At 33.9% G+C, this 13,353-nt stretch overlaps 2 protein-coding genes and 1 pseudogene across 2 annotated transcripts; 2 read left to right on the forward strand and 1 right to left on the reverse strand.

Annotated features, from left to right (window-relative positions):
* Nucleotides 1–2,731: 2,731 nt before the first annotated feature.
* Nucleotides 2,732–4,296, forward strand: LOC120163170 (sphinganine C4-monooxygenase 2-like). Its single transcript, XM_039173170.1, has 2 exons — nt 2,732–3,008; nt 3,744–4,296. Exons 1-2 carry the CDS (start codon nt 2,787–2,789, stop codon nt 4,293–4,295), a joined length of 774 nt encoding a protein of 257 aa, XP_039029101.1. The 5' UTR covers nt 2,732–2,786; the 3' UTR covers nt 4,296.
* Nucleotides 4,297–9,753: 5,457 nt separating this feature from the next.
* Nucleotides 9,754–10,763, forward strand: LOC120163169 (sphinganine C4-monooxygenase 1-like). The gene is made up of 2 exons (XM_039173169.1): nt 9,754–10,010; nt 10,057–10,763. Exons 1-2 carry the CDS (start codon nt 9,786–9,788, stop codon nt 10,606–10,608), a joined length of 777 nt encoding a protein of 258 aa, XP_039029100.1. The 5' UTR covers nt 9,754–9,785; the 3' UTR covers nt 10,609–10,763.
* Nucleotides 10,764–10,871: 108 nt separating this feature from the next.
* Nucleotides 10,872–13,346, reverse strand: LOC120163193 (annotated as a pseudogene).
* Between the last annotated feature and the right edge of the window lie 7 nt (nt 13,347–13,353).

Here is a 13,353-nt window from a genome sequence, read left to right on the forward strand (position 1 = left end):
CGAAATCATTTACATAATAAATTATCAAATTCTAATAACCTTAAACCACTATCACCTTTAAACCCAACCCATAAACTAGAACCCTAATTCAAAATCAAGTGAAAAGCACGTGAGCTTTCAGAAGGAGCCCCCTTGAAACGTTCTTTCTACCATGGCGCCATACCAGCTGGTAGGCGCTCCCTGGAAATGCACTTTCTCTCCACATCAGTCGAATGAGTGTTAATTGGGAAAATATTGAAAGAGGGGTGTTAAAATTGGAATATTAGATATTTAAGGTGATATTTAGGTAGAAAAGCCCAAACCAACAACAAAGAGCTGGCCTGCACCACAATTATTACGCATTGGCGGATCGGACGACACATTAAATATAAAATCAAGTAAAATATCACGCCTCCTCTAATCAAAGATTAATTTTAAGGAATTTATTAATTAATCAAATAATTAAAGATATTTATTTAATTTTATTTTATAAGAATCTGAATATCAACATTTACCTATAATATTGTATCTACTTAATAAAAAAAAATCAATTTTGAGGTGCAAATGGAAAAATTGGTCCGACCAAAGCAAAAACAAAACATTGGAAAAAAGTGGAGGTTGGATGTAGTAATGACATATATTAAGTGTTGATTCAAATAGTAAGTAACTTAATTTCGTTTAAGTAAGTTTTCAAATTCAAGTTTTTATATATGTATAAAATCTTTATTTGGAGACTCATCTTTCAAAATTAATTGTTTAATACGGATCGATTCGAATTAATCAAGACGAAACTTTAGAACATAAATGATAAAAAAATAAATACCCACAAGGAATCATAAAAAACAATCTTATTATTACCAAGGTACGTGTACGTCAATCATAAAAAACAATTTTGATTTTATGTAATTGTACACGCAACTTTTTTTTTTTGGAATTAATTTTTTGTATTTGATCTATTAACCGATTAATTCATATCAAATTTTTCATAGGCTCATTATGGGACAACCATTTCAATCCAATTTACTCTATTCACAAACGTCGAGATTTAAACTCTTAATATTGCTTAAAAAATATAGTGTCTCATTTTACTATACTAATTGATTATTGGTTGTACACAATAGCGGAACCATGTGGGGCCGGAAGGGACATAGCCCACCCCAATTTTTATAGTTTAATTATATTTTAAGCCTTTAAAAGTTTTGAAACCATTAAAAGTAAGTCTTGAGCCTCCTAAAATTTTTTTGGTTTATTTACTTTGTAAGATATTATCGGTTTTAAAGTTGAAATTAAGTCTTACCTCTAACTTTTTGGTTTAATTACTTTTTAGGACATGAAAATTTTGAAATTAGTGAATTTAAGTCCTAATCATCTATTTTTTGTGGTTTAATTGTTTTTTAGAACATTATTAGTTTCAAAGATAAACAATTTGATCCCTCCCATAATTTCATACTAATTCCGCCCTTCGTTGTACACATAAAATTTTGGTTTCATTTAATTTTGATAAATTATTATTAAGATATCTATGTACATAAACAATTATACTTGCTTAATACAAAAATAAAAAGACATTTGTTTTTTAAACACGTTCAATTAAATCAAAATTAAAATTCCACGCAATCAAATTAAATTAAAATTGTATATGTATAACAAAAAAATCAAAAATCATATATAGAAATATACATTTAACTAAAATTCAGGTGTAATTTTAATAATTATCTTTATTATTTAGATGGACAAACTTTGAGCTAATCGAAGTCTATCTCTATCATGCACGTGGCCAAGCTACATTGAATATGTAGCAGTGTATTAAACCATTTAACATTTGTTATGCAATTCGAGGAAAGCAGATTGACATGTGAAGGACCTTATCATCTCTCCTACCACTCTCCGACCACCGGGCAGGGATACGACGAGGCAGTTATTCTTTAAAAATTTTAAATTTTTATATAATTTAAATATTTTTTTATATTTTTAATTAAAAATTTATTTTTGTGATTCTTAAAATTTTACAAACTGTTTTTTTTAATTTTATAAATTCATCTCATCTAACAAATCATACGTTGATTCCCACTATAATAAAAACAATGGATATTGCCTAATTTAATGCACCATCTACCAAGCTCCACCTACCTACCTCATCAGGGAGGCACAATTAACTTTTTCGCGTTTTTATTACTTCAGCTACTGGAAATACTTACCATAATTCTACTACTCTTTTTAAAATTAATTTTTTAATAATTATATATGATTATATGATAGTATTTATTTAAAATTATTCTTAGTTATTGATATTGTATATAAACTCTACAAATATACTTTTATCACTGAAACCATTTAATTATATTTTTTTAAATTAATTTTAAAATATCAAGTTTTGATAAAACACATTTATTTCATTCCGTATATAATTAATAAGGTGAACGCGTGGAGCCGTGGGGTAATCATAAAATTAATGATGGAACTAAAATCTTTTATCATTTCGTAAAATTGTTTCACAGAGGTGAAAAAAGAACAAAAGAACCACGTATAGAAAATGATTTAAGATAAAATTTCACATATAATTATATAAAATATATTTAATAAAAAATCACGTATAATTTCAATATTAACACTTTTTATGATGAGAAGCATTGCATTACTTAAAGAAGCCGCATTTAATTGGGATTGACATTGAATTCAAAGTCGTCTCATCTATATCTGTTCGCCAATATAAGTTGACGAGTGGCAGCTCCTAGAAATTGCACGGCCATTAATATCATTGCTGTTCTTCACTTCATTCATCTTCATCCCATTTGTGCAGTAGAAAGATGGGTTTGGCAATATCTGATGAATTGCTGGGAACTTTTGTTCCCATCTTAGTTTACTGGGTTTATTCAGCTATAAACATGGCTTTTGGGTCCTTACACAACTACAGATTGCATTCAAGAAAAGACGAGGAAGACAAGAATTTGGTGTCCAAATCAAATGTCATCAAAAATGTTCTTTTCCAGCAAACCATTCAGGCTACTCTCGCCATCTTTCTGTATAAGGTTGGTATATCACCAAGTGTTTCTTCCTCTTAATGCTGTAATTTATTTACTGGGAACACGTAGGGGTGTAAATAAATTGAGTTTGAACGTATGAGGTTGTATTTGTGTTCGTTTGTTTATTTTTAAAATTATTCATTTTTTATGTTTGGTTCGTGTTCATATAATTTTTTAATTTCATGTCCGTATTCGTTTGTGTATTTTTAAGAGTGTTCGTTTGTTTAGCATTTGTAAACATATTTATTTAATATTTGCAAACATGTTCGTTTGATGTTCAGAAACACATTTCACAACCAACATTCTCTTTTTATCCTTTCATCTACGTGTCAAAGAAAAATGATAAAATTACATCATTTGTCCTTAAGTTTTTTACGCTACACGGTTTGAACTCTAAAATTTACCATATATACAATTTACTCCCTACGTTCACTAGTATTTAAAAAAAAAAGGAGAACAAGGTAAACCGACTTATAAAAGAGCCGATAAACGAACTAAGCTTGTTCATGAACATAAACGAACCAAAGACACCATTGTTCATATTCGTTTGTTTATTAAATGAGCATAAAAATTTTGCTTATACCCGTTTATTTAGCTACATAAACATACGTTATACTAACGATTCACAAATAGTTCGTCGAATGCTTCATTTAAACTCCTAAAAGTATGATTTGAATAATTATTTTATCAATAAAAAACATAAATATGTATTTCATTTTAGAAAGTGGGTGATTCTTGCAGGTGATAGGGAATGAAGGTGGAGGAGCTTCCAAAAGTCAATCAATTTCCCCAACTATTATGGCCAGACAATTTATACTCGCAATGTTCGTATTGGATACATGGCAATATTTCATGCACAGATACTTCCACCACAACAAGTTCTTGTACCGACGCTTCCATTCTCACCACCATAGACTTGTCGTCCCCTACGCCTTTGGAGCAATCTACAACCACCCGCTGGAGGCTTTCGTCTTCGACATAATCGGTGGTGCGTTGTCGTATTCGATATCCGGCATGTCCCCTCGAACTTCCATATATTTCTTCAGTTTCGCCACCATTAAATCAGTGGACGACCATAGCGGGCTATGGCTTCCTGGGAACTTGTTCCACATCTTCTTTAACAACAATTCGGCTTACCATGATGTTCATCATCATTTGTATGGAGGCAAATATAATTTCTCTCAACCGTTTTTCGTGATGTGGGATAGAATTATGGGAACACACATGCCTTATTCTCTTGAAAAGAGAGCCGAAGGAGGGTTTGAAGGTAGGCCTATTAAAATGACAAAATGATGAAACATACTTGTAAGGTAGTTGAGGTCGTCCTTCGTTTATTCTCCCCCCCCCCCCCCCTCGAAATATAGTATGTCATATGCAAGTACATACTTTATTTCGTAAAATAGTTGAAAAATAAATCTTGATTGTAGCATCTGCCTCACTTATACAATTTTACCGTTTAAAATTGACACTTACAATTAATAAGCCTCCACTTATTATGGCATTGAAAAGCCTCTGCTCTAAAACGTAGAGTTCCTCCACTGTTAACTTAATATTGAGATACCTCCACTCAAGCTAATACACACTATCTTTAACAAATACAAAGACTCTCCAAATCTTTATCCATTTATAAAGCATTAAGATGTCATCACTAGTTACAAAATTATGATGCCTTTGATCTAAAACATAGCATTATTGACTCGATGTTGACATGTTTGTGCTCAAGCTAAGGCATAACAACACTAACAGTGACTAAGCCTCTCCTGGCCCTTATCCATTTATAAATCATCGGGATGCTTTATAAAACTTAAAATTGATCAACGTCATACTAAATCTAATAAATGAATAAATACATATTAAATTGTGTATAATTCTTTTATGTTTTTCATTGACGTTAAAAGAGTCTAAAATGTATTTATGTTGCCCCCACAATACTAATAACTGAGTAAAGATAAACATACCTAATAAATCAACGAAAATTGAGAGATAGTAGCAAATACATACAAACAAACAGCATATAATAATTATACTTGTTCAATATTATTACTATCATCAAGCATAAAGTCTTCTATCCATCGATAATGATATTAAAAAATATTTGTCTTTAATCCTACCTCATAAAGATACAAATAAGATTCGACGACTATGATTTGAGATTAAAAAAAAAGATTAGTATGTCATCAAATTATAAACTTCAAATTTTGTGTTTACAAACTTGTTAAATTGTTTTACTTAAAATTACAAAGATATATGCATTTTTTTGCGTAGCATCATATCTTATGTGCAAATCGTGCACATAGACATTGATAAACTGTTAAATAATCAAAACTATATTAACACTTGTTTGATAATAAAAAACAACAAATAACGATTATTTAAAGAAATTTTAAAATTGGATTATAACACCATCATGCATAATTGTTTTTTTAAAGACAATCTGAACACAACTTAAAAAAGATCGTTTAGCAATATACAAAATCGTAGATAAATTGTACGTTTTTTTAATATTAGATAAGATAAATGTTTCATGTATATATCAATTATCTTATGAGTTTCTTTGAAAAATCTTGATACCATATCACTCAAGCTACATTAAATGGAGTTGCCTATTGTGGTGGGATTCAAACTTGTCCTGAAAACGCTGGGTGGTTGTGTTTTATGTTGAGGAGGAAGATTTTTTCTGTGCCTTGATCATGGTCCTTAGGGTGTTGCAGTATGTTGGCTAAAGTGTTTTATAGTTTGTGTTTTTGTTAAAAAAAAAAGAAGTTCAAACTAGGGTTATAAAGGAAATGAGATAGATTATAAGTTACTCAAGTTTGATTCGGTCAAAATTCGGTTAATAATCAATTCGGTCAAAATTTGAGTTCAAGTTCGTTAGCAACTTGAAAAAATATTATACAAAAAATTTAATTTTTTAAATTAAATTATTAATAATATTAATACTTATTACTCTTTTTTAAAAAATATTATACTAAAATGTTTCGAGTTCAAGTTTTTTCGAGCTCAAGTTGAACTTTTATTTCGAATTCAAGTCAAACTTAGTGAATTTTCGAGTGTAGCTCATATTTAAACTTTTCAAATAAAATAAAACTTGACAATACTCGAAGTCGACTTATCTTGTTTACACCCTAATTCAAGCGTACGGCTGTTAAATGTCAAATAAAAAAATTATTGTTTAAGAACTTCAATTCAAATCTTTCTTGCTCTGCTGTTATCATTCACTATTATACAGCCTTCCATTTTATTATTCATAAGAAAGGTGAATAACAGGATCATCAAAATTAGACAATTGTTTGCGTATGGAATAAACTAATGCAAAATAGCTGTTAATTGTCGAAACGATTTTTAAACGGGGCGAGGGTGATTTGGAAAAGCGCATTATTTTCAATTATTTTCTTTACGATTGAATTTTAATTAAAAACAATGCAATTTTAGAAAACCTCTCGTTTCGAAAATTTGGAATTCCTTTTACGATAAAAACATATGGTTCGAGGAGTCGCCACCAATCTTTGATTAGGGTGTGATTGGGCACCCAAAAACGTTGTCATTTTAAATAAAAATTAATTTTAATTAAAACGACAAATTTACGGTATACGTTACCAAAATCTGAGTCCGGGAGTCGGTTACGTGTGGGGAAGGATTAGCACCCCCACAACGCCCTAAATCGGTACCTAGTCGATTAATTAATGTCTTTGCAACGAAATTTACAAATTCGAATTTAACTTGGTTTACGATCCCTTAAAACAATAAAATGCGATATTTATGATATTCAAAAGCAACAAAATAAATTAAATTAGGATTACCAAGCCATTAGAAAGATAAAAGAGTATTCGATTATTTAAAGATATCGAGACCAAATCTTTAGTTCAGTTCTAACGACCTTTTCTCGAAAAATTTAAATAGTCGAATATTTTCTTTTCTTTCGTTCCCAAATTTTACAGTGATAAATCCAAATTTAATTAGACGTTACTGACGGGATATAATTTTAATCTAAAATTGCCAAAACAACTCTCTAGTAAGTTAGGAGAAGCCATTCCGACATATTTAAATTAAAAGAGTATTACCCTTATTCCAATTATGTGATTAGGTCGAGTTGCAAAAGAGGATAACATACAATGATAAAAAAATGATTATTATTTTAATAAAGAAATATTATAGATTCTAATGTAAAGTGACATATAGAAACACAAATTATATACATATAATTTTTATACTATACAGTACAAACTAGACGCGTACTAACGTATAATGCATAAACTTGACTTAAATACAACAATAGAAACAAAGCACGTCAAACTACCAATTTTAGAAAATACGTGTACTTGTTAAAATAGGGACTATTTAATATTAAATAAAAGTTTATTATCTTAATTAGAAGCAAAATAATAATCAAAGTTAAAATACAATTATTACCAAGTTGAACAAATAAACTGAATTAAAACACAACACTAATATTGAATTAAACCCTAAACACATAAGTTGGACTAAAAAGAAACATGCAACGATTTATAGATTAAATGTCTAAAAAAACAAAAATTAAATACACTACAACTTGGGACTTAAATTAAATACGGAAAAAATATAGAGACACAAGCAGAAACTCGAAAACCATGATTTAAGGATCAAAACGCAAAACTCCGAGAATAAGAAGGCCAAATTACTAACAAAAAGATTGTATTCAGGGACCAAAATGAAACAGGTTAAACATACAGGACCTCGCGCTAATAACCCCTAAAACACGATAACATATAGATGATTAACCCTAAATTTCTAATATATATTCTAAATATAAACTAAACCTAACCTAAACTCACACTACCCCAGCCGTTCCTCTCATCTTCTCCCTCACCACTTTCATTCTTCTTCTCTAATGGCCGACAGAGAAACTCAGAACAACCAAAGCCGGCCACCGCCAATCGGTGGCCGTTATGCCTCCGACTACCTCCCAAACCAACGACAAAAGAAGCCCCTAACCTAAAACCCAACACCTACGTTCTATTACCTTCCAAGCAAGACCCCCACCGAAGCCAAGCGGCCACCGCTGCCCTCTATCGCCCGAGTTTCCCCCTAACGACGAAAAGAACTTCCACAACGAAGAAGAAAAGGTAAATTTTTATATGCTTTCTTATTCCTATGGACAAGGTTTCAATTCTAAAAAACTCCTAAATAACTTACATGGATTCTATTTACCTCTCTGACCACCGCCGTGGTGGTTACCGGCGACGAAGGACTCGAATCAACAAGGTAAACGCTTCACTCTCTTCTATTCTCTAAACTTTGCTTTGGTTCGAAAGGCACTGATTTCTTTGGGTTCACTCTCTGGAATTTTCTGTTGCTTGTTAACAGATTGCTTTTTCTTTCTTTGAATGATGAGAAGATCTTTTTGTATTAATTTCCCGAAATGGGTAGAATTACAATGTTTTTCCTCCCTTTTGTTTCCCAGGGAATCCCCCTATTACAAACTCTCAAAATCCCCCCACCCTTTGAATCCTTTTCCGTTCGTGAACCCAGAGCCTTCTTACGCCCATTCCTCTCCAAAATTCCTTTCGTTCCTGCCTCCCCTGGTTAATGAAATCTCTCTCTTCCGTGAATCCTTGTTGCCTTTAATCTGCCCCCTCATTAATTGATATCCCCGTGATTCTATCTTGATTGCTATTTTTCGTTCTGTCTCGTGGTTGATTTCTCCTTGTTCACTGCTGCCCGTGACCCCCTGTTATGTTGTTTTCTATATTAATGCGCTGCTTCATTACCTTGGATTTGCTGTTTGCAGGGCACGCACGAGCTGTTGTCGTTGGTGGGTGATGGGGAACCGAGCTGTTTTGCTCAGGTTTGGTGTTGGCATGGGCAGTGGAGCTTCAGCAGTATGGGCATAGGAGACATGGGAACATGGGACAAGGCCTCGGGAGGCACCAGCTGCTGTTGGGAGTGGAGTAGAGAATCGAGATGTTCTGCTCGGGTTTGGTGCTGGCATGGGAAGCTGCTCGGTTCTAGCATTTCACGTGGGAGACAGTTGCTAAGGAGCTGTGCTGCACATGGAAGGCATGGATGACAGCCACCAGTGGTCTCACGTGGGAAGCAATGGTCAACTCGGGTCTTGTAATTGTTGAGTCAATTATTTGAACTTGGGCTTGTAAATGGACTTTAATTTTAGAATTTGGATTTCAATTTGTGCCCCGATTTCCATATACGATTCCAATTCCAATCGAGCACCTAAAGCTTTCAAACGTGAAATTCCACGCTGAATTAATTCTTCATCGAGCACTAACATCTTCAAATTAACTCTTGATCATCTTCAAAATGAAATTAAAAGGCCCGGACAAAATTAGGGTATTACATTAATGATATGTGAACGTCGAATAAAAACAATTTTTATTTGAATATCTTTATTTTTTACCATAAAGTTAGAAAAGTCTCTTTATTTTCTTTTATTTGAATAGTTAACAATTAATGGAATGTATATTTCTCCCTATTTTATGCTCCAATTACATTTTAAAAACTTGAGTCACTTTTAAAAATTGATCTTAGTAGTTAAAGAGAGTGTTATTCTCTTGAGGTCATGTGTTCGAATAGCTGTGTCTACAGGATGTGTGTGCGTTATTAAAGATTAAGAAATATATGAACATATATTACATTGTAATGATTAAAGAAAAAAAAAACTAGAGTCACTACTCACTATAAAATATGAAGTATATGTAAACTATTGCATGGTGTAATTGGAGAAGCAAAACACATATCCATTGCTATATAGTATTAGAACTCAACAGTTGAAAGGGCAATTAAGTTGGGATGGCTTTGGTAACGTCAGAGGAATTGTTGGCAACTCTGGTGCCGATCGCCGTTTATTGGATATATTCATTGATGTATGTGATGTTCGAGTCGTGGTTCGAGAAATACAAGTTGCACTCCCAGAAAGAAGGGGAAGAGAAGAATTTGGTGTCCAGAAAAACAGTCGTGAAAGCCGTTCTTATCCATCAAACCATGCAAATTGCTATTAATCTCTTCATGTTTGCGGTACGAGTAGTAATTTGTTCTATTTCTACTCTTGTTTTGTTTGCAGGCTACAAGAGAACAGCAGGGTGAGGCATCTCACATGAAACCTTCAACCTTCCTTGTTTTAGCTAAGCAAGTGATTATAGCAATGGTGTTTATATATACATGGGCGTTTTTCGTGCATTGGTACTTGCATCAGAACAAGTTCTTGTACCGACACGTTCATGTTCCGCATCACCGGCTGGTTGTTCCGTATTCGTTCGGAGCACAGTATATGCATCCGATAGAGGGACTGTTCGACATCATGGGTGGGACATTAGCTATACTCCTGTCCGGCATGTCTCCTCGAACCAGCATGTTTTTCATATCTGTTGCGATCGTTAAATTAGTGGATGATCATTGCGGGATGAAGCTTCCGGGGAACCCTTTTTACCTCTTCAACAACAATTCTGCATACTATGATATCCACCATCAGCTTTATGGTGCCAAATACAACTTCTCTGTCTACTTTGTCATATGGGATAAACTTCTGGGAACCTATATGCCTTATTCACTTGAGAAGAATCCTCAAGGAAGACTTGAAGTACGACGTGGTGATCGAGAGCAAAAACATGATTGATTGGCTAATTATAATTAGCCAATTATGATGAATGATCGTTTAGTTTTTATACGTATCAATACATGTATTATGTATACTACTATGCTTCACTGGGAATAAAGGTAATTCTGGTGTGAAACTAAATATTATAAATAAAAGTTGAAGCTTGTATGCTTTGAATATGATGTAAATGCAATTTCATGTAAAGCTCTCCACATAGATCACCATGAAGAACATCGTTGTGGACATGCATTTGAATTAAAATAATTATTATACGAAAAATATTATTGGTTTTCTAAATAATAAACTTGTTCTTGAGACATATTTTGGAAATTTTCCAAGAAAGTTAAGAGTTTCTTCAGTTTGAAGAAAAGTAAATCCAACTCCAAATCTATAAATTCTCTTATCAAGCTCAATTAAACTAATACCAGGAACCTTCCTAAGACCTATGCCTTTCATTACCGATCTCACCTTCTCAAATTCCTTCCAGTTTCCTTCCTCAGCATATATATTAGATAACAAGGTGTAGTATCCAGTGTCATCTGTATGAATGTTTAGAAGGTCTTCTTCGATGGTTCCGATCATGTGCATCCTGCGGTGGATTCTACAACCATTAAGTAGTGCACTCCAAATGCTTGCATCTGCTGGAAATGGCATCGATCTGATGATTCTATATGCTTCATTGAGGTCACCACCACGACTTTAGAAGATCAACCATACAAGTGTAATGTTCTGAGTTAGGCTCCACAGCGAAATCCCTCATCAAGTTGAAATAAAATTTTCCATCTTCCATGGATCCTGCATGACTGAAAGCCGAAAGAATATTCATGAAGATAATTTGATGAGTTCTTACACCCGACTCCATCATTTGATTGAACAGTGAGATGGCGTCGTTCACCCTACCGTGTGCTCCATATCCGGAAATCGTGACGGTCCATGACACCACACTTTTTTCTGGCATGCTGTTGAAAACCCTTTGGGCTGTTAGAAGGTCTCCGCACTTGGCATACATATCGGTTAAAGCTGTATCGATATAGAGATCCTTCCTAACACCGTAGGAAACGAGCTTGTGGTGAAGTCATTTTCCCTTCACGAGATAACCCAAATTGGAGCATGCTTGAAGCACACTTAAGAAGGTCACATCATTCATCTCAAGGCCATTCAAGTACATTTGATCGATGAGGTTAATCGCCTCCACAGAATTTCCATTTTGATGGAATACACAAATCATAGAATTCCATGTTACGACACTTATCTCCTTGATCTCATCAAATACCATGTATGCTAGTTCCGCAAAACCACATTTCGAGTACATATCAATTAGCAAATTCTCGACAAACTCATTGAAAAGGCCTCTTTTGATGATATGAACATGTATCTGATCTCCAAATAACAAGAAACCTCCATCAGCACAAGCTGAGAGAGAACTCGCAAGGCTAAATGCGTCAGGCATTAGTCCCCTGGTCTGCATCTGCACAATGTGTGCCAATGCCTCTGTTATCAACCCTTTCTCGATTCAAATCGATATGATCATTTTCCAAGCCACAATATTCCTTCCTCTGACAACATGAAGAACGTTTTCTGAATAATTCAACTTTCCGCATTTCATATATAGTTCTATGAAAACTGGCCCTAAAACATCATAGTCAAGATCCATTTCTTTCCTAATTATGTAACAATGAACCAACTTCCCATCTCTAAGGCAGCCTAACCCTGCAAAAGAACCTAAAACACTCGTCATGGTCACTGAATTGGGTTCCACACGAGTTTAACATCAAAACAAAGGATTTTAACGCTTCTACAAACCTACCAATTCTATAATAGCTAGAAATAATCGCTGTCCACAATGAAGTATTACGGTTCGTTACATTTAGAAAGATACTCTCTGCACTAACCAAGTCACCACACTTGCTATACATAGCAACAAGAGAAGTGGTCAATGATCCATAACTTTCAATGTTCCTCCTCACTATATAACCATGAATCGACCTTGCTAATATTAAAAATCCCAAGACACCACCAGCCTCAGCTACACTAAGCATTGTTACGGAATCCGGTCTAATACATTCTAAAACCATTAAACGAATTATCTCCAATCCTTCATTTGATTTCCCATTCTCGACGTAACTCAAAATAATCGAACTCCAGGAAGCCAAGTCTCTTACAGTCATTTCATCGAACATTTTCTTAGCATAACTTAAGAATTCCATTTCACCGTACACTGAAAGAAGTGAAGACTGGATAACAGAATCTTTTGCAAACCCATTTTTTACAATGGCCCCATGAACCATTTCGCCAATAACCAGATCACCAAAACCAGAACAAGCCCTCAGAATCGAAGGGAATATGAAGTACTGATCTGGACTTGGCCATTCTTAATCACAGTAAGGTAGAGAAAAATGGCTTCTTTAAAAAAGTTGCTCCAAACAGAGCATTTTAGTAGAACACCCCACATGAAAGAATCTGGGTTCGGGAAGGAGTTGAAAACGAGCTATGAAGATTGAAAGGAACCCATTTGGGCATAGGATTCAGCGAGCTTGGTAGAAGGGAGTGGGTCATGGTGAAGCCCAGTAACGAAAAAGTGGGCATGGAGTTGTGCCAGTGATCTGAGATTGGTGCATGATCTGAATAATGGCATCTAAAGGATGGTGGTCATTGCAGAAGCGAGTGACTGAGAGTGGAAAGAAAGTAGCTGCTAAGAAATGGAAGAACAAACTGACCATTGCAACACACAGTTGTTTCGGTTTTTTACCCATTTGATATAGT

This window comes from Hibiscus syriacus, unplaced genomic scaffold (assembly GCF_006381635.1).
Source record: "Hibiscus syriacus cultivar Baekdansim isolate YM2019G1 unplaced genomic scaffold, ASM638163v2 tig00111427_pilon, whole genome shotgun sequence".
NCBI classification, from domain to species: Eukaryota; Viridiplantae; Streptophyta; class Magnoliopsida; order Malvales; family Malvaceae; genus Hibiscus; species Hibiscus syriacus.

Excerpts from the sequence above, each read along its gene's own strand:
- LOC120163170 (XM_039173170.1), top strand. The coding sequence starts at position 2,787 with ATGGGTTTGGCAATATCTGATGAATTGCTGGGAACTTTTGTTCCCATC. Across the intron at positions 3,009-3,743 it reads TCGCCATCTTTCTGTATAAG|GTGATAGGGAATGAAGGTGG; the intron begins GTTGGTATATCA and ends TGATTCTTGCAG.
- LOC120163169 (XM_039173169.1), top strand. The coding sequence starts at position 9,786 with ATGGCTTTGGTAACGTCAGAGGAATTGTTGGCAACTCTGGTGCCGATC. Across the intron at positions 10,011-10,056 it reads TTAATCTCTTCATGTTTGCG|GCTACAAGAGAACAGCAGGG; the intron begins GTACGAGTAGTA and ends TTTTGTTTGCAG.